The 27804-nt window shown below is 35.3% G+C and overlaps 1 protein-coding gene across 1 annotated transcript in view; it reads right to left on the bottom strand.

Moving 5' to 3' along the window:
* STT3B (STT3 oligosaccharyltransferase complex catalytic subunit B) overlaps positions 1–27804 on the bottom strand; it is a 104630-nt gene that overhangs the window by 39188 nt on the left and 37638 nt on the right. Inside the window, exons 2-4 of the mRNA XM_010354467.2 lie at positions 22044–22152; positions 18409–18696; positions 2090–2155 (exon numbers count right to left, since the gene is read on the bottom strand). Of these exons, the coding sequence (XP_010352769.2) occupies positions 2090–2155; positions 18409–18696; positions 22044–22152 (463 nt within the window). The remainder of the gene's footprint in view (positions 1–2089; positions 2156–18408; positions 18697–22043; positions 22153–27804) is intronic.

Genomic DNA, 27804 nt, shown 5'->3' on the forward strand with positions numbered 1-27804 from the left:
TGGGAGGCTGAGGCAGGAGAATCGTTTGAACCCAGAAGGCAGAGATTGCGGCGAGCCGAGATTGCGCTGAGCTGAGATTGTGCCATTGCACTCCAGCCTGGGCAACAAGAGCCAAATTCCATCTCATTAAAAAAAAAAAGGAGGTAAATTTACAGGTTAACCTAGAGGATATGACCATTATTTCACTAATGACTCTAGGTACCTACTACATTAAGGTTGAAAATTGAGTATAATATCAATATGCTACCTTACCTACTCTCTTTACTTAAGAACAAAGAAAAGCTGAAACCAATCTGAAAGTAAATCTGATGTTCTGAAAAGTACTTGCTGATCTTATGCATGATCTTTAACTACAGTGATTTATTTCTTTTTGGATCCATGTAAATTCATTTTAAGAGTTTTCCTTCATTTACTTTAAGGAGTGAAATGAAAGCAAATGGGCCAGAAGAACATTCTTTCTACAACCTTTTCTCATTCCGTCTCTCCTTTTAGTTAACTCTTTACTTAGGTTATCCTTTTCAACAAGACTTCCAATTACTCTTATTTCTCTGCTCTAAGTTCTCTTCACTAAACTGTTTAGATAATGACTGTTAAAAACTCAGATTATTTTAACATTAAGCAGTTACCTAGTCAACTCCAATATGGAAAAACTAATTTTTAATATCATATTTAAAATTGAGTGTTAAGTAAAAGTTTATTTCATCCAAACATGAGAGCTCCATGCTCGATATATGACAGGCAAAATTTCCTATTCTTTTTGAGTATGCAATCTAACTTGGAAAATATTTTATTTGTCAGAGCTATTTCAAAAATAAAGCTAGGGGCCGGGTGCCGTGGCTCACACCTGTAATCTCAGCACTTTGGGAGGCTGAGACAGGCAGATCACTTGAGGTCAGGAGTTTGAGACCAGCCTGATCAACACGGTAAAATCCTGTCTCTACTAAAAATACAAAAATTAGTCGGGCATAATGGCACACATCTGTAATCTCAGCTACTTGGGAGGCTGAGGCATGAGAATAGCTTGAACCCAGGAGGCAGAGGTTAGAGTGAACCGAGATTGCACCACTGAATTCCAGCCTAAGCGATAGAGGCAGACTCTGCCTCAAAAAAAAAAAAAAAAAAATAATAATAATAATAAAATGAATAAAGCTACGAAGAATAGAAATAAATTTAAGTCATTAAAAAGTTAAAACAGGCACAGCGGCTCTCGCCTATAATTCCAGTGCTTTGGGAGGTTAACATAGGAGGATTGCTTGAGGCCAGGAGCTTAAGACCAGTCTGGGCAACAGAGTGAGAATCTGTCTCTACAAAATATTTTTAAAAATTAGCCAGGCGTGGTGGCACATGCTTGCAGTCCTGGCTGCTGGGGAGGCTGAGGTGGGAGAATCACTTAAGTTCAGGAATTCAAGGTTATAGTGAGCTATGACTGCACCACTGCACTCCAGATTGGATAACAGAGACAGACACTCTCTCTGAAAAAATAAATGATAGGCCAGACGTGGTGTCTCATGCCTGTAATCCCAGAACTTTGGGAGGCCGGGGCCGGCAGATCATGAGGTCAGGTGTTCAACACCACCCTGGCCAACATGGTGAAACTCCATCTCTACTAAAAATACAAAAATTAGCCAGGCGTGGTATCGGGTGCCTATAATCCCAGCTACTCGGAAGGCTGAGGCAGGAGAATTGCTTGAACCAGGAGGCGAAGGATGCAGTGAGCTGAGATTGTGCCACTGCACTCCAGCCTGGGCAACAGGGCAAAACTCCGTCTCAAAATAAATAAATAAATAATGAATATAATCTTTAAAAATTAAAAAAAATTCTTAATAAAACGTTTAAGTATTCTGAAGTGGTACATTTGAAAACATTTTGCTTCACTTGCTGCAAATATTTTACTTGAGGGTTAAATATTAGCCCTCTCCATCAAAGCATGTGTATACAGGACCTGTGAGTAGGAGAAGGAAAGAGGATGGTAGTAATGAAAGATCACATTAAACAAAATAAAAATCCTATAGACTTCAGGAGAAAAGAGAACTGTTTTAACCTCCAAAGACCTATGAGACTTCATGTAGTCTCAAATATGAAATCTTACCATATAGCAATAGGATAAGCAGCAGCACATTGTCCAAAAAACTGACCCAGTTTTTACGGATTTTACCTAAAAAATAAAAGTAACTGATATAATAAAAATGCTTACAAATGCTCTTGTGGAATTTTAAAAAGTTAAATGTTTGGTAACCATGTGCTACAAAAAGTCAAGGTTATTTTTAAAAGTACTGTGGTTATTCAGATATGCAGACGTACTTAATATATGCGTTTATAACACTGAGCAGCACACTGAGACATTTTAAGAATAGCTCTCATTCTCTGTTATGCATGTTATGTTATTTAAAAGAATCACCTTTTAAAAAACAAATTACATTTTTTTCATTTTCTGCAAAGTCTCTTGCCCTCACTGATATCCACACACCATGCCACAGGTCACCATGGCCACCTCCCACCCCTTCTCCTTAAGTGTCTACATTCCAGAGTGGTCTTTTGCTTGTTCAGCAGTGCCAAACCAGTTCAATGGGCTGAACCACACCCTATGCAATGAGGTGTGAAAACCTTCCAAGTTTGCCCTTTCTTGGGTACCCTCCCTCAGCCTTAGGATACCATAGAGAGTTTCCTTCTATTTTAGTTACTCTTTTATCATAATTAATACTTCTTTCTCTCTCCTAACTGAACCCAGACTGCTATAATCTATTACAATAAAACCAAGGTATATTTTACAACCACTAAATACAGTTCATATCCTGAAACTTCCTCAGACTCAATCCAACTGGCTGAAAGAGAGAAGTAAATGAAACATATTTTTCAGTATTTACTAATACACAGAAAACTTTGCTAGGCTATGTTGGACATAAACTATAACTCAGTCCTGTACTAGGGAGATAAGATACAAAGGCAAGAACTTGAGTCAAAGCATAATATAAAAGAGGCCCTACTGTGAGTATAAACACTGAGTACCAAAAGGTCCTTATAGAGCCTGAATGCCAAAGTCAGGAAAGCAGTTCTGGCTGGGATAAAATCACCAGAAGCTTTACTGAGGTGGTGGTTTTGGGCAGAACTTTGAGGGCAATGAGGCAGGAAAGATGCAAGGCATCCAATCAACCACCCACAGTGAATTCAGTAGCAGGCACAGATAGAAGAAGTAGAGGTGTGGAATGTAAAATTTTTAAGCCCACAAAAAGCTCACGATCTAGAGGAAGTAAATTGAAAAGCAAGTAATCAATATACTATATTTCATAGAATCTATGGCCATCACTCATAACATACATCCTAATTTCAGAGATGTCAAAATCTGTGGAGAAAGTATACATTTTAGGATTGATGAAAGGTGCTATATATCAAGTGCTATAATAGAGGTAGGTATCAGAAACTAAGTGCTATGAAAACAGAAATGAGAATAACAAAATCTATGTAAAAGAATGGTCAAAATGTCAAAGGAGGCACTGAAGAATTATAAACAAGGAGAGAGGGATCAATAACCAAAAGGGGAAAATAGCAACACCTGCGAAAACAGAAAACAACAGCTGAGCTACTCAGAAGGAACTGGAAACACTTTAGGAGAAAAGTTAGAACTTTGTAAGTGTGGTATTATGATATATGGACTTTCGTCCACAGTTTGTGCCTCGTAATTCCCCTTGTTACAGAATCTCTCTCTCTCTGAACTTCTCCTACTCACTCTTCACTTCTCCACTTGGCACTTCTCCACTTGGCAGGGCTCTAATTTGATTTTGGGTCATAAGACCCTCTATTTCAGAGAGGGTTCTGTCCCATACCTGGAGGAAGGAATGCTGCACAGAGAGGCCAAGAAGAATCTGAACAGTAGGCTTTGCTAAGTTTAGGTCACACTCTTTTTGTCCAGTCACATTTTGACGAGGGTGTCCATGCTTCAATCATGGACAACCAATAAAGTCTCCATAAAAGGCCCAAGGACAGGGTCTGCTGAACTTCCAGACAGTTGAATACAAGGAGGCTGACAGGAAGGTGATCAACAACTCATCCATGTACCAGGATTAAGGTGCACCCCAACTCCGTAAGAGAAGCTCCTGCACTTGGGTCTCTTCCAGATCTTGTCCTACGTATCTCTTCATCTGGCTGTTTATCTGTATAATTTAGGATATCTTTCATAATAAGCCAATAAATTGAACTAAGTGTTTCCTTGAGTTCTGTTGGCCGATCTAGCACATCAATCAAACCTGTGAAGTGGGGGTGGGCCCGGTGGCTTACGCCTGTAATTCCAGCACTTTGGGAGGCCGAGGCGGGCAGATCACAAGGTCAAGAGGTCGAGACCATCCTGGCCAACATGATGAAACCCTGTCTCTACTAAAAATTCAAAAATTAGCTGAGCATGGTGGCGGGGCGGGGTCCCAGCTACTCAGGAGGCTGAGGCAGGAGAACCACTTGAACCAGGGAGGTAGAGGTAGAAGCGACCCGAGATCGTGCCACTGCGTTCCAGCCTGGGGACAGAGCGAGATTCCGTCCAAAAAAAAACCTTGAGGGGGTGATGGGAATCCCTAATTTCAGCTGGGCTATCAGAAGTTCTAGAGGCCTGGACTTACAACTGGTGTCTGGGGGCATAAGCTGGGATGGTGTCTTGCGGACAGGCCCTCAACCTGTGGGATCTCATGCTATCTCCAGGTAGACAGTGCCAAAAATGATTTGGAGGACACCGGCTGGTGTCTGCAGCAGAATTAACTGCTTGGCAATGGGGAGAAATCGCCAAATATTTTGAGGTCACATGAGTCTTCTGTACTGATTATTGTTTTGGTGTGAAAGCAGAGAAAAAGTACGGATTGAGTTTTTTCCCAGACAATAAGTCATGCTCACCATTTGGTCTTCATTTACACATATTAAGGAGTCCAGTAGTAGAAGCTTTGAAATAAGAAAATTGCATGTTCAGATAAGCTATTTTAAAAAATAACACAGGTAAGCTTCAACCCAAAACTACAAGACATTCAAAGAAACAAGAAAGTGTGACCCAAATTTGGACACGTATAGGTTGGGGAAGGGGACGTGGTTGATAAAAACTAATTCTGAGTGGGCCCAGATGTTGGAGTTAGAGGATAAAGACTCTAAAACAGCTGTTACATGTTCAAGGAACTAAAGAATACTATATTAAGAAAATAAAGAAAAATATAACAGAAATTTCCATATAGAATATATACATATTCTCCTATACATGGGAGAAATAAGAATGAACTAGAAATTTTAGAGCTGAAAAGTGTAATAAATGGAATAAAAAATTCATTAAGTAGGCTTAACAGCAAATTTGAGATGGCAGAAGAATTAGTGAACATGAAGAGAGGTCAACAGAAAGTATCCAACCCAAAGAACAGAGAAGTTCAAGAAAGGAGAGGCTACAAAGACAGATAAAAACATTTAAAGAAACAATTACAACTTCCCAAATTCTAAGGTAAGCACTAATCTACAGATCCATGAAACCCAAGAAGCCACCAAACATAATAAATACAGAGAACTACACCTAGATAAACTGTAGGCAAAGTACTGGCAGATAAAGACAGAGGAAAGTTGAAAAGAGAGAGAGAAAAAAAACCCCACAGGGAAGTAACGATACGATTGACTTTACATCAGAAAAAAAATTTTTGACAGAAGGCAGTGGTATGACATACTCACAGTGTTAAATGAAAGAGAAAATTATCAAGTGTTAAATGAAAGAGAAAAGTATTGAAAGTAATGGGAAAAACCACAATTACTTTTGCACCAACCTAATACATTCTTACACAACTATCCTTCAAAAAGGAAGGCGGGTGAGGATTCTGGGAAGACAGTGAAAGAAGCAGCAACATAAATCAGCTCCCCACCTAGACAATAATTGCTCGGACAGAATCAATCTGATGTGAGGAAACTTGTCCTCCAAGTACTGAGGTTCTGCACTCTGATCACTGATTGCTGCTTTTTGTCATAGAAGAGCAGACAAAGAGGTCATCACCCTTGCACTTTCGCCCCATTGTTGCAAGCCCCTCCTCCTCTGGCTGAAGTGACAGACGGGGATTTAAAGGGCTGGCACTTCTTTCCCCTTCATTTTTCTGCTTTTCCCCGCTTTGGAAACCAAATACTGAAGACTATGACATCCAAAATCAACCACATATATGAAGAAATATATGACGGGAAATTAGAAAGTCACTGCAAATACCCTGGAGAAGGTGTAGGCTTTTACAAATGGGCAATAAGCACATGAAAATATGCTCAACATTACTGCTCATTAGGGAACTACAAATAAAATTCCAAGATGCCACCTCCACCCATTAGGATGGCTACTATCAAAAGAACCAGAAAATAACATGTGTTGGCAAGAACTGGGAAAAATTAAACCTTTGTGCAGTGTTGGTAGGAATGTAAATTGATACTGCTGTTGTGAAAACCAGTTTGGCATTCCCTCAAAATTTAAAAATAGAATTGACATATGATCCAACAATTCCACTACAAGGTATATACTCAAAATAATTAAAAGCAAAGTCTTGGAAAGATTTGTATAACCACTCTCAAAGTAGCTAAACTATAAAAGTGTCCATCTGCAGATGAATCAATAAGCAAAATATGGTATATACATACAATGGAATATTACTCCACCTTAAAAAGGAAGAAAATCCTGACATGCTACAACATGGATAAACCTTGAAGACATTATGCTAAGTGAAACAAGCCAGTCACAAAAAGACAAATACTATATAATCCCACCTATGTGAAGTATTTAGTCAAAATCATAGAGACAGAAATTTGAATGGTGGTGCCAGGGGCTGAGAGGAAGGTAGAGAGGGGAGATATTGTTTAATGTGTATAGAGTTTCATTTTTGCAAAATAAAGAGCTCTGGAGATGGATGGTGGTGACAGTTGCATAATCAATGTACTTAATGCCAATAAAGTATATACCTAATGATTAAAACATACATTTTATGTCATGTCAATTTTACCCTAGTTCAAAAAAACTGGGGGACAAATGAAGGCAAAATTGAAAAATTCCATTACAGCAGATTTGCTCTAGAAAAAATATTAAAGAAAATCCTTCAGGCTAAAAGGAAATTATAAGAAATGGAAACTCAGATCACGGGACAGAATAAAGAATACTGGAAATGGTAAATATGGAGTATATAGAAGACTCTCTTGACTGTTTTAATAAATATAAATTATATGAATATAAATATAATCAGTGTTGTTAGGCAGGTAACATACATAGATATAATACACACGACAATAACAGCACAGAGGAGAGGAGAAAAAAATAAAGCTGTGTTGGAGCAAAGGTGCTATATTTTACCAGAATTATGTTAAGTAGAAGTAGATTGTAATATTAAGATGCATAATTCGTTCTCTGTATCAAGCGCTATACATAAATAGCAATAACAGCTAAACAATTAGGGGAATTAAAATGGTATACTGAAAAATGCATTTCAACACAAAAGAAGACAGTAAATGGCAGGAGCAAATCAAATAATATTTAAAACCTGCATTAAATGTAAATAGACTAAAACCTCCAATAAAAAGGCAGAGATGGTCAGTCTGGATAAAAAAGCAAGATCTAACCATATGCAGTCAATGAAACTTTTAAAATCCAGAGATACAAATACTTTGATTTTAAAGGACAGAAAAAGATAAGCCATAGAAACAGGAATCATACCAAATCAATCAAAGCAAGCAGATTTTAAGACAACATTCCTAGAGACAAAGAGAACTACTTCGCTATAACAAAAGGGTCAATATACCAGGAAAATGTGAAAATTTTAAGTGTACAGGGACCTAAAACAAATCCTTAAAATACACAAAGCAGGAACTAACAGAACTAAAAGAAGAAACTGTTTCTGAGAGGCAGTTATTGAAATCTCCAACCATATTATATTGTTGAAGACAGAACTTGAAAGAAAAACAATGAGCATATTGAAGATTTGTACAATATCAACCAACTTGACCTGACCATTAATTTACAATATGTAAACTCCAAAGAGCAGAATATATGTTCTTTTCAAGCACATGTGGATTACTGTCCAGGACGGAGAACATGCTTGACCAGGATACAGCAATCTTGTTTTGAACAGTCAAGATGGTAAATATTTACACTTAGGAGCCAGATCTGTCACAACTATGCAATTCTGTCATTCTGGTGTAAAGGAAGCCAAAGGCCGTATGTTTGAATGGCCAGGGCTGTGTTCCAGTAAAATTTTATTTACTAAAGCAGGTAACCTACATATGGGCCATACTTCACAGACTTCTGTGCTAGACCATAAAACAAGTCTCAATATACTTAAAAAGACAAATTATGCAAAGTATGGTCTTCAACAACAGAATTAGAAATCAATAAAAAAAAGTATGCTAAGAAAATCCCAAATATTTGGAAATTAAACACCATGCTTAGAAAAAACCCATGAGTCAAAGAAATTATGAATTCAAAGAATATTCAACCACATGACACCACATATTAAAATACAGAGAATACAGTTAAAGAAGTAAATACAGTATAATTTTAAAAAATAGTTATATTAGAAAAGTAGAAATGGAGAAAATAACTTAAGCTTCAACTTCAAAAAGCTAGAAAAGAGTAAACCAAATGCAAATTAGAAGGAAATAACGAAGACCAAGAAATCAATGCAATTGAAAATGTAAAGAAAAAAAAAACAGTGAAACCAAAAGTTGGATAAGCTTTATCTAGACTAATCAAGAAGGGAGAGAAGATACAAATTATCAGTACCAGGAGTAAGGAAGGTGACATTACTACAGACTGTACAGAAATCCAAAGACTTACAAAGAAATATTATGAACAATTTCTGCCTACAAATTAGGTCATTTAAATAAAATAAAAAGACTTTTAAAAAGATAAGTATTATCAAATTACTCATGAAAAAACAGAACATCAGAACAAAACTATGCCATTAAAAAGTTGAATTCATATTAAAAACCTTCCCTGCTCCACATGGCTTCAATGGTAAATACTGCCAAACAATTAAGGAAGAAGTAATACCAATCCTATGAGAATTATTTCAGGAAACAGGGCAGGAAAAACTACCCTGTCCAACATGACATTAGAGGTTCCAGTCAATACAACCAGGCAAGGAAAAAAATGAAAGGTATACAGTTCAGGAAAAAAGTAGCAAAGACCCTCTGTCTCTAAAGATAACATGATCTTGTATGTAGAAAATCCTAAGGAATCTAAAAAGTAAATTTTAACATGCAAGTTTAGCAAGGTCACAGAATATATGATCAATACATAAAAATCTACAATACTTCCCAATTTTAAAATGTACAATGAAGTTACAGTAATTGGGTCAGTACAGACTTCTAGATCTATGTTTATGAGGTAGGTATAGACATGCAGATCAATGGAACAGAACAGAGCCTGGAAATAAATCAGTAATTATGTTTTCCCCCTGAGATGAGGACAAGATAAAGTTGTCCTCTCTCACCATTTCTATTCACATTGTAATGGAAGTCCTAGCAAATGCAGTAAGACAAGAAAAGAAAATAAGAAGTACACAAACTGAGAAGGAAGAAATGAAGCTGACTTTTTTCATGCATGACGTGATTGTCTATGTAAAAGACCCCAAAGAATCAGAAAATTACTGGAACCAATATATGATTATATACAATACTGGAGGACAATGTTGTTAAGATAACAAACCTTCTCATCTTGATCTGTAAATTCAATGTGATCACAATCAAAATCTCAGCAAGTGACTTTGTGGACATCAACAAATCAATTTGAATGTTTATATGGAAAGGCAAAAGACTGAGACTAGCCAACATGATACTGAAGTAAGACTGATACTACACCTGACTTCAAGACATATTATACAACTATAGGAATCAAGATAGCATGGGAAAAGAACAGATCAGCAGAACAGAACACAGCACAGAAATACAGCCACATAAATATAAACTGACCTTTGACAAAAGGCAATACATAAAGAATAATCTTTTTAACAAATGATGCTGTAACAGCTGGACACCCACATACAAAAAAAAAAAAAAATCAATCTAGACACAGATCTTATCCTTTTCATGAAAATAACTCAAAATGAATCTCAGACATGAATGTAAAGTGCAACACTATAAAATTTTTAGAAAACAACACTGAAAAAATGTAAATTGGAATAAAAGGCAAAAATCTAGCGGTAGCCCAAACATGGCACAAAAACTGTATTCCAACAGAATTTACAAACGGTTTTCTTCCTCTATACTGAGCAAATCTAGCAGAAATTTAGTGAATCCAGATGACCAATCTAAAGAGATATTTTTGTAATGGATTAGGCTTAGGGAATTAACTTTACATAATTCTCACAAATTATGAGGTCCTGTTTCTAGAATAAGTTAACATTTCCTAATTGATTTAAAAGAAATAAATATTTTAGACAAATATTTTAAGGGTAAAACTCAGTTCTATTACCTGTATTATAGTGAAGCACCTAGTACCTGCACAAAAAAAAGTCCATATACATGTGGCCAGTGACTATCTTATTAAACAGAGTAGATATAAAACACTTCTATCATTATAGAAAGTTCTATTGGAAAGTACTGCTCTAGGCCTACAAACATGGGCCATCTTGTGTTTTGGTTCACAGTATTAGGAGATGCACTGAATTCCACTTGTGCTTGGGATGTGGAAAGCTGCAAGAGAATGTTATTTTCACCTCAACAATAAAGGAGAAATTCTAGATGATCTACAAAATAGTAAGTTTTCTTAGGCTTATCAGAGAGCTAAAGTCACAAGGCAAATAAACAAGTGTTAAAACAGCTAAGGAAACCAGACATAAGAGGAATTTACACTCACAAGCTCTTTTCATAAGCCCAAGTAGTCATGAGAAAGATCTGGAGTAGGACAGAAGTTCAGCATCCTTGGTGACACTGTCAGTCACATAGGAAATTAGAAAATATCTGAGCTAGAAAATTAAAATAGAGCATAAAAACTCTCTGCAATTCTTACAGTAATTTGTATACGGATGTTTATACATTTGTTTAAAATGTAATAAAAATGTACACAGATGTTCACAGCAGCATTATTCCTCACAGACAGAAATTAGAAAGAACCCAAACGTTTAGTCAACTGAAAAATGGAGAAATACAATGTGATAACCATACAAATGGAATATTATTCAGCCACAAAAAGAAACAAAGTATTTGTAAATACTTCAATGTAGACAAACCTTGAAAATACTATTGTAAGTGAAAGAAGCCAGATAGATGTACAACAGGTAAGGTCACTTACACTTTGTGAGGCTGAGGTGGGAGGGTAGCTTGAGGCTAGGAGTTTAAGACCAGCCTGAGCAATATAATGAGACCCTATCTATATTCGAAAATTAAAAAAAAAAAAAAATCTAAAAGGCAACATATTATATAATTCCTTTTATATGGAATTCCAGGATAGGCAAATCAGAGAGGCAGAAAGCAGATTACCGGTTGCTAAGGACTCGGGGGATGTGAAAATGGAAAGTGACTATCATGGGCACGGGCTTTCTTTTTGGAGTGTTAAAATGTTCTGTAACTGGATAGTGGTAATGGTGGTACAACTTGGTTAATATACTAAAAGCAGTGGTAATGATGGTACAACTCGGTTAATATACTAAAAGTCACTGAATTCCATTCTCTAAGAGGATAAATTTTATAATATGCAAATTATTTTTCAATAAAAAAATGTATGGGGTACAGCTAAAGTAGTACCTAGAGGAAAAATGATAGCTTTAGGTGCTTAAAATAGATCAAGTCACTAACCTGATCATTCAGAAAAATTAAAACAAAAATGAAGGAGATCTAAATAAATGGAAAGAAATACTATATTCACAGATTCACAGAAGACTACATATTAAGATAACAATTCTACTCCAAACTGACTTATACATTCAATGTACTTCCAATCAACATCCCAGAAGGCTTTTTCATTAAATAAGTTAATAATGTGATTCTAAAATTTACATGATGCAAACAGCTAAGAAAAGCCAAAATAATTCTGAAAAAGAGAAAACAACATTAGATTTACTCATACTACCTGATTTCAAAAGTTTCTAGAAACTAATGAAAACAACATAGGGTATTGTTACAAAGACAGACACAGATAAACAGAAGAGTTCCAAAACAGACCCATATGTATATATTCAATTGACTTTGACAAGGTTACCAAAGCAGGTAATTCAGTGGAGAAAGAACAGTCTTTTCAACACATGATGTTGGAAAAACAGAACATTCAAATCCAACAACACTTATATTGCACCAGACCATAATCAACATGAAATAGATGACAGTCATGAGTGTTAAACCTAAACCTATTTAATTTCTAGAAGTAAACACCTGAGAAAATCTTTGTGATTTTAGGGTAGACAAAGATCTCTTAGATAAGACACCAAGAACAAGATATATTAAAAAAAAAAAAAAAAAAACTGATAAATTCCGTAAAAATCAAAATTTTCTGCTCTTAGAGACTAGAGAAAATGTTTGTAGAGCACACATCTGATAAAGTATTTATTTCCAAAATATATAAAGAACTCTCACACCTCAAGAGTAAGAAAACAACTCAACCAAAACATGGGCAAGATATGAACAGACATTTCGTCAAAGAACAGGGATGGCAAATAAGCACGTGAAAAGATGCTCATCAGTCACTGGGGGGAAGCAAACAAAAGCCATAAGATACTACTACCTACTTACAAGAATGGGTAAAATTTAAAAATGCCACGTGATGGAGTAGTAAATATTACTCTCATGTATTTGTGGAGGGAATGCAAAATGAATACAGCAACTTTGGCAAAATGCTTAGCAGCTTTTTATAAAGTTAAACATATACTTACCACACAAACCACCAATCTGTGCCTATGCATTTACCTGAGAGAAATAATAATATATGTCCAAAGACCCATATGCAAACATTTCACAGCCACTTAATTCATCATTGCCAAAAACTGGAAAACAAATTGTAGTACATCCATATAATGGAGTACTATTCAGCAATAAAAAGTAACAAACTACTAAAACATCAACAACATGGTTGACACTCTCAAAAATATTATGCTAAGTGAAAGAGATGGATATACAGGGTCACGCCTACTGTCTGTATTATATGGCATTCTAGAAAAGAAACTCCTACAGCTATACAGACAGAGAGACAGAAATCAGACCAGTGGTTGCCAGAAATGGGGTAGGGAGAAGACTCACTACAAAAGGTAAAGGAGGGAACCTTAAAGAAACAAAACAAAACCTCTAAGAGGCAATATGATAAACACTGCTCCTTGTACTACTTTATCTGTGTTAGTTTTCTGAATCATGTACTCTGGTGCTTGTAAATAATAGTAACAAACATGTACTAACCTCTCACTATGTTCTCACAATATTCTATATCTTTACATGTATTAACTTTTAAGTTATATGAGGAAGGTACAATTATTACTTCCATATTATAGTTGATTGAACAGGCACAGGGTGGGGATTTAAACAACCTCCAGTGACAGAGCCGGAAATCAAACCAAGAGAAAACCAAACCCTGGCAATTATGCTATAGACCTTACTCTTAATTACTCAATCATGATGAAAATGTTTTAATCTCTGCAGAACACAAATCCAAAAGTGTATCCTAAAATGTCTGTCAACACCAGCTTGTAACTGTAATAGGGCATCAACAAATAATAATGCTGTGACAAATTACTTATCTTCTAAATTTTAAAAACATATACCTTGTAAAAGAGTTGGTTTAAAAATAAAAACACTGGGTGAGGAATTAAACAACTTAACATTTATATATTAGAGATTACAAAAATGTTTTCACCTTTTTATAACTTCATTTGGGTTACAAACAACTTTTCAGAATAGTTAGAACTGTAATTACTTCCACTTTCAATTAGTAATAATGAAATTTTAAATAAATGTCATTATCTATTATAATTCTGTAGCCAAAACATTTTCTCTATCTTAGGAGAAAACTGAATGAGATTCAAAAGTGTCAATTTGTCAAGAGTCAGCGAGTATTTTATGCCAGAACTCAAACACAAGTATTCTTATTTTCAAATACTGAAGCTATTTCCACCGTAAACCTAATTTCTTTAAATGTATTGTTTTTAAAAAGAAAACAAAAGAAAAACTCACTAGATAATCTCCCAGTTTCTGGGTGAGAATGTTTTATCATTCCATCCTTCTGTTAATATGATCCTTCAAAGCAATGGTATCTATAATTTCTTCTACTAGATTATCAACTTCATATAACCTTGTATAACCAACACATAAAACAGCACCTGCTTCATATTGTATTCTACAAAAATTTCTGTTGAATTAACAAAACAATATCATGCCACTTAAAAAAAAGAAAAGCTGTAATGAACAAGCTAATCCTAAAACTTATGAAAATGCAAGGGACCCCATATAACCAAAGCAATCTTGAAAAAGAACAAAGTTGAAGGACTTACGCTTTTGGATTTCAAAACTCATTACAAAGCTACAGTCACCAAAACTGTGCAGTAGTGGCATAAAGACACAACATACTGATGGCAAGGGAATGGAATAGAATTGAGAGTCCAGAAAAAAAACCATACATTTATAATCAATTGATTTCTGACAGAAGTGTTAAAACCATTCAACAAGAGTATATTTTTTTTAACAGTGCTAAGATAAGTGGATATCCACACGCAAAAGAATGAAGTTGGAACTCCTCTCTCACACCATATACAAAAATTAACCCGAAATGGATCAAAGACCTAAGTGGAGGAACTTGACATATAAAATCTTTAGAAGGAAACAGAGGTGTAAGTCTTCATGACCTTCACTTAGGCCAACAGTTTCCTTAAATATAACACTAAAAGCACAAGCAACAAGAACAAAAATTAATTAGACTTCATAAAAATTTAAAATTCATGCAAAGGACACTATCCAGAGTGAAAAGGCAATCCACAAATATGCTCAAAAGGGATTCAAATGATTCACTACCAAAAGAATCCACTAAACACAAAAGAAGACTAATGGAGAAATGAGGGACAAAAAAAGCTATAAGGCATACAGAAAACAGCACAACCACAGAAATCAGTCCCTCTTTATGAGTAATTACTTCCAATGTGTATTAAACTCTCCAAAAACAGATTGTCAGAAAGAATAAACACATGATCCAACCACATGCTGTTATGTAAGAGATGCACTTTAAATCCAAAGACAAAGAGACTGAAAGGACAGAAAGTTATTTCATGCCAATAGTAACCAAAAGAGAGACAAGATAAGACTTTAACTCTACAAAATTCAAAACAAAACAAAAAACGGCAGGGTGTGGTGGCTCACACCTGTAATTCCAACACTTTGGGAGGTGAGGGAGGATTGCTTGAGCCCAGGAGTTTGAGACCAGCCTGGGCAACATGGTGAAACCTCATCTCTACAAAATTAGACAAGAAAAAACAGACTTTGAATTTTTTTGTTTAAAAAAGGTTACAAAAGAGAAAGAACCCAAAATATATACAGCAATAAAACAGTTCAATACAGCAAGAAGGTATAGCAATTACAAACATTTATGTACCTAATAACAGACCATCAAAATATAGGAAGAAAAAACTTGACAGAATTGAAGAAATAAACAGTTCTACAATAACAGCTGGTGACATCAATACTCTATTCCCAATAATGGATAAAACCACCAGAAAGGAGATAATACAGAACTTAACACAACAAACCAACTAGGTCTAAAAGACAGACGCAAAACACTTTATTGAACAACGACAGCATATGCAATTCTTCTCAAGTACACATGGGACATTTTCCAGGATAGACAATACGCTGGGCCACAAATTAAAGATGAAAATTAAGTTTCAATAGATTTAAAAAGATAGATACCATACAAAGTATCTTCTCCAACTACAACAGGATGAAGTCAGAAATCAGTAACAGAAGGAAAACTGGGAAATAAATTTGTGGAAATTAAACAAGATACTTACCAACAGATCAAAAATCAAAATGAGAGAATACTGAATGAAAACAAAACCACAATGTATCAGAACTTAAGAGAACCCGTGAAAGTAGTACTAAGGGAAAATTTTATAGCAAAAATGCCTACATTCAAAAACAAAAAAAAATTTCAAATAAAAAACCTGACTTCACAAACTAAGTTGTGAACTAGAAAAAGAACAAACTAGGGCCGGGCATGGTGGCTCACGCCTGTAAACCCAGCACTTTGGGGGGCCACGGCAGGTGGATCATGAGTTCAGGAGTTCAAGACCAGCCTGACCAACATGGTGAAATCCCATCTCTACTAAAAATACAAAAATTAGCCAGGCGTAGTGACGGATGCCTGTAATCCCAGCTACTCAGGAGGCTGAGGCAGAGAATCGCTTGAACCCAGGAGGCGGAGGTTGCAGTGAGCCAAAATTGCGCCACTGCACTCCAGCCTGGGAGACAGAGCAAGAAAAAAAAAAAAGAAAAAGAGAAAGAACAAACTAAACCCAAAGCTTCCAGAAAGACAAAATTGAATAAATAATACAGACTGTAACATAGATAAAATAGAGTGCTCACTTCAGCAGCAATATACACTAAATGAGAAAAAAGAACACAGAAAAAAAAAAAATCAATGAAACCAAAAGTTGGTTCTTTAAAAAGATCAACACAATTGACAAATCTTTGGCTAGATTAAGAAAAAAGAGAGAAGACTCAAATCACTAAAATCAGAAAGTGGGACATTACTACTGATTCCATAGGAGACAAGAAGGATTTTAAGGGAGTATTATCAAGTCTTGTATGCCAACAAATTGAATAGCTTACATCAACACATTCCTATTAATAGAAACACAAAAACCTACCAAGACTAAATCATGATGAAATAGAGAATCTGCAGACACTTACAACTTGCAGGGAAACTCAATCAGAAATCTCCCAACAAAGAGAAGTCCTGGTCCTGATGGCTTCACTGGTGAATTCTACTAAAACATTTAAAGAACTGAACCAACACTAATCCTCAATCTTTTCCAAAAACTGAAGAGAAGGGATCACTTCCTAACTCATTCTATGATGCCAGCATTACCCTGATCCAAAAGCCAGACAGACACTGCAAGTAAAGCATATTATAAACCAGTATCACCTTATGAACACTGATGGATAAATCCTTAGGAAAATACTAGCAAACCAAATTCAGCAGCGTATGAAAAAGATTATATATCATGACCAACTGGGACTTATTTATGAATGTAATGTGCTCAAAATTCAAAAATGCAAATGGTAGTTAACTCTGGGTGATTTTTTTCCTTATATTTTTCTGCTGTCTAAATGTCCACAAAATAGAATATTTTATTTTTAAAATTTATTATGAAGTATTTGAAAAATACACAAGTGTAGAGAATATTAAAATAGTTACAAACCTAGCTATTCAGACTTTCAAATTCAAAAATAATACATTTGCTTCAGAATATTTGATTTAAAATTTATTTAGCTGACATAGTTGAAGCTCCCTTAATACTGGCCATCTCAGTATCACCCACTCACCCTCAGGAAAACCCATTATCACAAAGCTGGTGTACAATGCAACTTATCTATCACATTTTTATACTTTCATTATAAACTGCTATTAACAAACAGTATGGTTTGTACTGCTTAAAAACTTACATCAAAGATTTCTCATACTGCACATATTTTATCACAACTTATTTTTCCACTAAGCATTATATTATCAGGATCAAGGCACATACGCATTATTTTTATAATTTAAAATATTATATAATTTATTAGAAGGCATTCAACAGAGGTTCTAGATTTTAAGTTTTTTTTTTTTTTTCTCAGCTGCACACAATAAACAGAGTTTTTAAAAACACTTTGAAAAGTACAGCAGCACTGGCAACATCCTACTGCTTGGTATCATCTTCAGTTCTATGGGTATTTTTCTTCTCTTTTAAACTCAAGATTAAGACACTGTCTATACAGATCACATAGAAACATTCTCCTCTGGAATTCCACGCTAGAGCAAAAATACTCATTAGCCAAGTAGTTTTAAACAATGTAAAATAATTATTAAAGAGAAAATTTATGCTGTCATTCACCTAGCTACCTAAAAATATACTTAATGAAATATACAAAAATGTACTGACACACACAAATTTTGGTAATTTCTATAAGCTAAAGCTAAAATAATAAATACGTAAATAAATGCAAGCTCTAAATTGAACCCAAGATTAACTAGCATCATATTTCATACGTGGGGAAAAAATAATTAAGTTTAAATAGCCTAGTAGCAGCAAAATAAATAATGCTGGTTTCAGAAACAATTTAAAATTCTAACCCATCAAAAAATGCTTCAACTTTCCTGGGTAACTATTTCTTACCTATCTCCCCAAAACAAAGAAACAAAAAGATCAACAGATGTGTTTCATGAGAAAGGTCACGAGTATTAATGGTAGCAAAACATTAAGTGTTACTTACCCACAAGTAGTATGTGAACTGAAGTGCAAAAATAGCAATGCCTTCATTATCAAAGGATCCAGCTACTGACCGAGATATGTAGCCTGGTACAATAGCAATAAAACAAGCAGCTAAAAGTCCTGCTCCTTGGTTCCAAAGTTCTCTGGTAAGCAAGAAAGTAGATATAGATGTAAGGCCGCTAAAAGTTGGGGCAAGGAACACACATACATCTCTTATGTGAACTGTTATGTTCAATGTATTTAAAATCCAATGAATAAGGCCAGCTGTTATCATCAACCCTGGGTAAACCTAGGAAGAAAAAAATGGAAAATTTAATTACATATAAAATGAGACACAAAAATATTAATATATGTACTCTTCTTTATTATTACACTTTGTTTACCGTAAGTTTGAAAGCAACATCTCAAAACAATTTGCCTTCTTTATAAACTACAAAAAAAACCCCACACCATTGTGTGTTGCATATAAAGAACTAGCTCATATATGGAGGAAATACATAAAAAGATCAGAAAGAATATGAAACAAGAATGATTAAAATTGAAAATGCTTAACAATGGAATGATTAAAATTGGAAATGTTTAACAATGTTAACTGTAGGTAACTTTCTTACTGATCCTACTAACTTTTTTTTTTTTTTTTTTAATCAAAACAGGGTCGTAGTCTAGCTTATCCTTGAATTTGGGGTTCTAACATACTCCAATTTTGCCCATACTTGTGTGTACATAAGAAAATGAGAAAAGAAAGATAAGACGAAGAAAAATTACACAAAAAACTATTTAAGTCATATTTATTAAAAAAGTCCCTTCCTTTCAAGCCCTAGATTTGGAAAGTAAGCAACTCTAGCTAGGAAAAGAGGGAATAGTCAGTTGGTGAATTCAGAGATAATGTTTTGGGACTCCTGAAAAATTAAATTTTTTTATACCACATAAATACTTAGGGATACAAGGGAAATAATAAACTAGAAGAGGCCAGTTAACAGTTATACTCACCCTCATTCTAAAAGAGAAACATTAAACATTAAAAGGATTCAAGAACAGTAAACAGGACATTCTTCCTGAGTTATTATTCGGTGATTAAAACATGCATTTACATCTGCTTCCTTAGGTAAGTTCTAAAAGACTCTTTTTTTTTACTCCACAACAGAAACTACAAAGGTTATAACTTTCCTTTCCCTGCTATACAATTTGTAACTGCAACCTCTCTCCCCCACACTCCCATCTTTAACTCTCTTGCTTTTTTTCCATAACACTTACAATCATTTGACGTACTATTTATTTTACTTATTTACTGTCTATTTATTAACTGCCTATGCTCACAAGAATATAAGCTCCAGAATAGCAGGAAATTTTTCTCCAGCATGCAGAAAAATAACTGGCACAAAGTGGATGTTCAATACCTACTGCATGCATGGAAGGAGAAAGGGGGAGGGAGAGAAAAAAAGTATGATAATTCATCCACATTCTCAACACATAAAAATTTTGTTCCTCTTCAGATTCAATACTAGGTACCAGTGTGTGATTCTGTCAGCAATATGAGGGGGAAAAGAAGGAAGTGAATTTAAAAATACTTTTCAAGGTAAGTCAATATATCCATATAACACGGTAGACTGAACTGACACACAAAAACAGCCAAGATTCATGGAAGTACTAAATGAAAGAACCAAAAATAAACCAACAAATAAAACCCCAACAACAAAAAAAGCATAATCAAGCTCAAGATAGGGAATTCTCCAGATGCCAAAAATGAAGACAAAATTCAAGGTAGGTACTGATGTCATGGGAGCTCACAGGAGAGAAGAAAAAAGCCAAACATTACCAGGCCTGATACAGGCCTTAAGGAATGAAAATGGGGGGGTTTCACCCAACACAGGGATCAAAGTGAAGACCTAATTACCAGCAAAAAGTCAGGACCAGCTTATGAAACTAGACAAATTCTATTCATCCATCAAGGAACTCTGCTTGCCTTCCAATGCTCAGAGCAGAAACAAAGTCCTAAAGGAGAATATGGAACTCATTCAAATGTGTGAATGTGGGCTCTAGATTTCTAATAACCTTAAGTAAGTATAAGAAACCTCAAACTAAGTAAAACTGTCCCAAAACCAGTGAAACCCCTAAAATTCTCCAGCAAAGGCAAATGAGAAAGATTATTACAGGGATTATTCCAAATCTCAGGACCTCAGGACTCTCAGAGAAAATAGGCTTCCACTGAGGATTAATTTAAGATAAAGGTATAAACCACACAAGAAAAACTATAGTTATCAAATGTAATACAGTTTAGGTATATGATAAGATTAGCACCACAAGAACTGCAGGTAAAATAGCTATCTGCCATATGTACTACTCATTTAATACTTTTCCAACTCCACTGCAGAACATGGTAACTACTATTGTGCCTTCATCTCTTTATGCCTTTCTCTCTATTTACCACAAGGATACGAAGATGTCCCAGACTAGAAACACAACACCTTACTATCATGGAGAACATGTTCTTTCTAAACACAAAGGGAACATTTATAAAAATCTGGATATATCCTAAGCCACAAGTCAAGTCTCAGTAATTTTAAAGGACTAAAATTACATAGAAGGTGTTCTCTAACCACAACATATTTGAAGTACAAAGCAAAAAACATAACTGGGTAATCCCCTTATGTTTGAAATTAAATACAATTCTAAATAATCCATGAGTCAGGGAAATTACAATGAAAATTAAGATACATTTTGACTGAAATAATGAGAACACTACACATCAGAACTTATGAAATGTAGCTAGTACAGTGGTTAGTGTGTAGTTTCTAGGCTTAAAATGCATTCTAGGCTTAAAATGTAGTTTCTAGGCTTAAAATTCTCTTAATAATGAAGTTGAAAATTACTGAGTAAACCATCTCAAGAAGTCAGAAAACACGAAAATTAAACTCACAAAAGTAGAAGAAAATAAATTAAAATTTTAAAAATGCAAAACAAACATATACTAAAAGTAATCAACAGAGTCAGAAGTTTCTTTGGGTTAATAAAAACCCTAATAAAATGAATAAGCCTGGCAAAATTGATTTTAAAAAATCAAACATACATTTCGCCAATACAAGACAATGTTGCCTTGTCTTTCACCTTCAAAATTCTCCTTATGTCCCAAATCCTAAAAATATTCGCTTTTATGTCATCTTTCTGGATATCAGAAGTCTACATGAACTATAATCTTTAGTCAATTACCTGGAATAATTTGGAGACATTCAGGGCCTGAAAAATTCTACTTATCCGATTATTCTAGATATATAATTATCATGATTATTCTATGTTTTTATCTCCTTCCAAATAAATTCCTTTTTCAACCAAATTGCTGTAAGAGCAGATACACAAATAACCTGAACTTCATTCAGATGCGTTGTGATAGCAGATCCCCACCCAGCCTCCACCACTTGTCAAAAAGAGTGGCTAGTGTGAGATAACCCCAAAACAGGTTGGGGATTAAGGGGAAGAGGTGTTAAGAGCCTAAGTAAGCTGAATACTGGATAATAAGCCACAGAAAAATTTGTTAACTATACAAAGCTTTCCAAGAATCCCTACCACCTTGGCAATTAATGATTTACTCAAATAACAATAAATGTTATAATTAACATAAAGAACTTCTAAGATACTTACAGTACCACCTACTATTCTTCCTAGTGGATACCATGCTCTTTCATCAAACCAATTTAAAAATTCATAGAACCCATGAGATGCAAGATGATGTGTTGATCTATAGTTAAACCTAGAGAAAATAGAAAAAAAAGAAATGTTATAAAACTGCTTAATAGAAACAGCTCCTTCTTTATATCAAACTCTGTGGCACATATACATCTTACAGAGTGTTTTTATCAAACTTGAATAACATAATCTGAAGATATCAAAAGAACATGCTTATACCTCTAATATAAATAAAAACACCCCCAACCTCAAACCCACACCTACAAAACTAGTAATGCTCCAAGTAACATTTAGCCATTGCTTGGGGTCCAGGTGGTAGAGGGCTATAAAGAAGTTCATAAATCTCAAAAGATTAAGAACTGTTGACAGAAGATAACATCAAAATGGAAGAAACGGTACACTCACCATAACTGCCCAAAATCCTGCAACCCTAAAAACGCTGGCTTTAAGCTATAATAGCACTAAAAATATAAAGAGAATAAACCATAACAGCACTATAAAACAAGAATATGGCCTTATAGAAAAAGAAATTATAATTTCTGAAAGAGACAAATGAGAAAAAATGAAATTAAAGAAACCAGAGCCCAAAATGAAAGCAGAAGAAAACCACAAACCACAGAGGGCAATTCCAGGGATAGTCCATGTTTAATATAAAGCAGCTGTGATGGGCAGGAGACAAGCCTGGAGCAATCTTCAGGGTAATGCCATTACGTATACTCAGTCAGGTTAATCCCCTTCCCCTACTACTGCGAAGTAGGGAAGTGGGCATCAGAGGTGTCTGCCTGAGGTAGAAGCACTACATGTAGACAAGAGAGTCAAGAAGCAGAACAATGCTGGATACAAGACCAACAGGAAATCCTTATACCCCAGATCAGTTTGATACATCCTTTCCAGCAGCAAGTTATGATCTCAACTCCAACAATCACTAGATGCAAGCTTTGTAGCATTTTTAGTCTTTTTGAATACTAAAATAAGCAACACATCCAAAAAAAATCAAACATTTGAGAAGAGCAAGCACCATGACAGTTAAATATTAAAATCAACAAACAGAAAAATTAATACTGTAGAAACTGAAGCAAGAATTAATATAGTCAGAGGGTTAATATAACCCAGAATTATATTAGCTCTGAAAGAGTTATTAATATTAAACTTTCAGACCTGAAAGGAAGCATAAGCAAGAGGTTGAGAGGTCAGGTTCTAGTATCATACTGCATGGGTTTGAATGTTAGTTCCACACTGACTAGCTATGTGACCTTGGTTGGGCAAGTTACTTATGTTCTCTGCATTCTAGTTTCTTCATGTGAAAACGGGGATTAACAACAGTACCTATGATAGTACCAGTGTAGCTATAAGTAAACAATACAGCATCTCTGAAGCACTTAAAGGCTATAATTACTGTAATGAAACAGACTAAAGATAAAGGATCCATTTAAGATTTTGAATGGCAAAACTATAATTGCCAAGATAAAGTAAAAGATAGGCTAAATAGCGTAAAGGACAAAAATGAAGAGCGAATTAGAACGAGATAAAAAGAATGAAAAAAATTTAAGTAGTCTAGTTCTTACACTGATTGGAAAAAAAAAAAAAGACTATGCTCCACAGAGCATACACATCCCAATACATTTCAAAACACTAAAGTACAACTTAAAATCATTACTTCAGAGAGAAAGGTTTTCTACAAAGGAATGACAAAATCAGATTAATACCTTATTTCTCAGTGGAACCACTGGATTGCTATAAGGCAATAGAGTAATATATCCAAATTTCTGAGAATTTTCAAATCAGAATTTTAAGTAATAACTTTGTGTGCCAATAACATGTAAAACTAAGCTAATGCTAGAAATGCTACCCTGCTCCCTTCCTCCTCCAAGAAGTATTTACCAGATCAGAATTTTTAAAAGGATATCTTCAAATGCCAAAAACAAAGTAGTGACTGTATTTACAAAGCCAGGATTACGGAAAGGCTGCTTAGTGAAAGATGGAAAACAATTTAACCACCACCATGAAAGTGACAAAGTTCTTCTCCATCTAAAGGCTTTAAAGGTTCCAATAAAAAAAAGCTAAATTAAACATTGTGTTATGCATTAAGGGTCTAAATTTACAAAGAATCCCCAAGACAAGAAATTAACATTGAAAACAAGACCCAAACGTCTGGATTAGCAATAGAAACAAAACTAAAAATAGCTCTACCCAGATAAGCTCATAAACAACAGTTAAACCATGTAAGGAAGAGATTCACCATACAAAGTTGAGGATACACCAGAAAAAGTAATACCCCGCTGAAACTTCTGAAAATATTTTAATGGAAGAGGCCTAGTATTTTAGCAAGAATACCAAGGTTTTAAATTTTCAACCTAGCTTTTCATTTTAAAAAACTGAATTCAAGGGTCTACTAATAACACGTTTTAAAAACCAGGAACCATGAGAGTCCAACCTCATAAAGTTTTCCTGACAAGTATTTTTCACTTTCCATTTTATATAATTCTTGGCCTCTTTATCAAATCATTCTTCTTTACCAAATCATTCTTCCTTTGGCTTTAATGACTACAACAGTCTCTTGATTTTTTACCCCCACCTCTCTAATCTTCTTTGTTTTCTGCATAGGTAGCCTCCTCTACCTAAGATCCTCTTATTAATTCACTCTGAAATCGCTGCCCAAAAGATGTCATTCACACCCAAGTCTTCAGTTATTACCAGTATGCCCTCAATTCACTAATATTATCTCCCTACCTAGATCTTTCTTCTCATGTCCAAACCAGTGTTATGTAACTACTCATGTGGTATGTTCTTCTTGAATGTCACAAAGGCATCTCAGACTCCACATTCAACTAAACTCATGATCAGACACCTACCATCCAATCCTAAAACAAATATATACACTATATCTGCTTTCAGTATTCTCTTACCACCACCTGAGCTGAAGAAACCTAGGTGTCATTTTTGAAAGTTCCTTCTCTCTCACATCCTATACAAAAATCAAAACAAGGCTGTCACTTAACTTCCTAAATATCTCTGAAATCTGTACACTTTTTCATATTTTCTTATTCTGCTACTAGCACTGTAGTCCAAGCTATCATCTTTTAACTAGACTACTGAAATAGCCTCTAACTGGTCTCTTTACATCCATTCTGCCCACCTTCTAGTTCCCCAATCTGTGCACTCCGCCACAAGGAGGAAGTTCTTTTCAAAATGTAAATGTGATCATATTGCAACTCTCTGAATTATTCAAAGACTTCATTGCTTTAAAATTAAAGCAGAGAAACCTTCACTTCTTAACACAATGGTCAAAACCACACAGTCTACCTCATACATAACTCTAATCTCATCTCACACCATATTACCTCTCTTCTTTCCATCTTTCAGTCCTCCAGGCTCACCTCATTCCTTCCTGTCACAGGATCATTAAGACTGCTAATCCCCTCTGCCTGGATCACTGGTGTCTCCCTCCCTATCCCAGTTAATTCATCCTGCAAACTTCAACACATTTCTAAGAGATTCTGTCACTTTTTCATCTTGACATATATAAAATTTCACATTAGTTTCCTTGATTAATATCTATTCAAATAAGACACCACTGTGTCTCCAACACCAAGCACAGCATCTGGTACTTCACAAACTCAAAGGACATATGAGAACTTTGTTTCTGTTGCCCATGCTTCTGCAGTGCAGTGGTGCGATCACAGCTGCAGCGTCAGCCTCCAAGGCTCAATTGATCCTCTGACCAGAGCCTCCCAAGTAGCTAGGATTACAGGTGTGTGCTATCACACCCAGCTAATGTTTTATGCTTTGTAGAGATGAGGTCTTGCTTTGTTGCCCAGGCTGGTGTCCAACTCTTGGGCTCAGGCAACCCTCTAGCTTCAGCTTCTCAAAGTGTTGGGATTACAGGCGTGAGCCATTGCACCAGGCCAAGAATATTTTTAAAAATATAAATGTAAGTTCAAACTTACAACATTTAGTCAACAGTAAGAACAATTACATTGTTTCAATGAACACAAAAATCTTAAACTTGACTTAGAGATCATAGTTGCAATGATGCCAACCATGTCATGAATCTACTTCTGTATTTTGTTTTGGTTCACAAAATTGCAAAAAAAATTTGACTTACAGAGATAAGTGTCAAAGAGTAAATGTTTTTTTAAAAAGTTTTCCTTACTGTTAAATTCTACAATTAAATGATACAGAAGTTTGTTTGGGGCCTAAGAGAAAATTCTGGTTCAAGGTTGAGTAACTACATAAAATAACTGCTTGCATTCCTCACCTAATCTAAATTTATAACATACCATGAACTTACGTTACAGATTGAGTTGTTACCAAACAAAGCATAGTCTGATTATTTTCATTCCTGCAAATTCCCAGGATACCTCAGTTGGAACATTAACAATTCAATCCAAAGCAAATATAAGGCATATGAGCCTAATACATGGCTCCAAATCTATCTCAAGGACTTCTCTGTTTCCTCCAGCTTTAGCTGCCTGATTTTCTATTCCTCAGTTCATGTAAATATGAGTAAGAATATGATTGGCTCAAATCATTTCATACAAAGTCACACGTCATAGGTAACAGACAATCTATGTGTTGGCTGCCATGAGATCCTATGCTCATAATCCAATACCTGTCGCCAAAAGGGCAGGGTCATATGAGATAAAATACGGCTGTTCTGGCTTCTTTGCATCTGCTGTGAGTAGAAGATGATGGGCATGAGAATTGTGCAAAGGTTGTGAATATAGTAGGCACTATAATTCATTTTCCTAGAATAAAATAAAGCCCTTAGTGATACTGAAAATACTTAGATACCTAGTGCTTCCTCAAAGTACTGAAGACACAACTGGCTTATTTGCTTCTCTTTTCTACACCTCCTTCAAACAAAAAAATGCATGAGGCTTTCCCGTAACATTTTTTCTCCCTTTTTCCCCCGTAAGACTACCCTTAAAATCCACTTAATAAAACCTATAGTGTGATTATCTCTGGACAGTGCAGTCTACACAGGATTAGAGCTGCCTGTTCATGTCAGAAGATATAGCAATACCTATGTAATTTTTTCTTGCTAGTTGACAAATACTCTCCTCTTGACCAAATATTAGGTACCTCTAAACCCTTTTCTCAACTAGGCTTCAACCCTGGGCTTCAGTGTCTGTTCTTGTTGGGCCTGGACTGCCCAGTTACAGCAAGAATGCTATTAAGTCAGTTCAGAAAGAATCCCCACTCTCCATTTCTGATCACCTCAATATGATGAAATTCCTTATCGCCAGAATCCCCCAGGTGGTATCTGGTCACCCTGGCCTGCCTTCAGCAAGAATCCCTGTAAAGCTAGTTTAGCCAGAATCCCCGTACTCCTTTCCTTACATCCTCCTTTCCTTACATCCGTGTTTTCTACCCACTGACCCTATCCCTGCTCCTTGACTATAAATCTTCCATTGTTGTTGTATTCAGAATTGAGCCCAGTTCCATACTTAGGTGTCTCTTGCATTAATTCCTGAATAAAAGTTGTTTATATCATTAAAAAAAAAAAAAGCACTTGGATTGATCATATTGATCCTATAACTACTCTTTTCCATTCCATTTTTAGAATAACTAAAAACTGAATGTATTTATCACACCTGCTTTTTGAGATATTTTAGTATGGTCCTTTCCTCAGCCCTTGGCTCTGTCTACATAGAAACATGCCATAGCCAAGTACTTTATTCTCACTTCTTCATACGATCATCTCAGACCTGAA

Source organism: Rhinopithecus roxellana, chromosome 1 (assembly GCF_007565055.1).
Source record: "Rhinopithecus roxellana isolate Shanxi Qingling chromosome 1, ASM756505v1, whole genome shotgun sequence".
NCBI lineage: Eukaryota > Metazoa > Chordata > Mammalia > Primates > Cercopithecidae > Rhinopithecus > Rhinopithecus roxellana.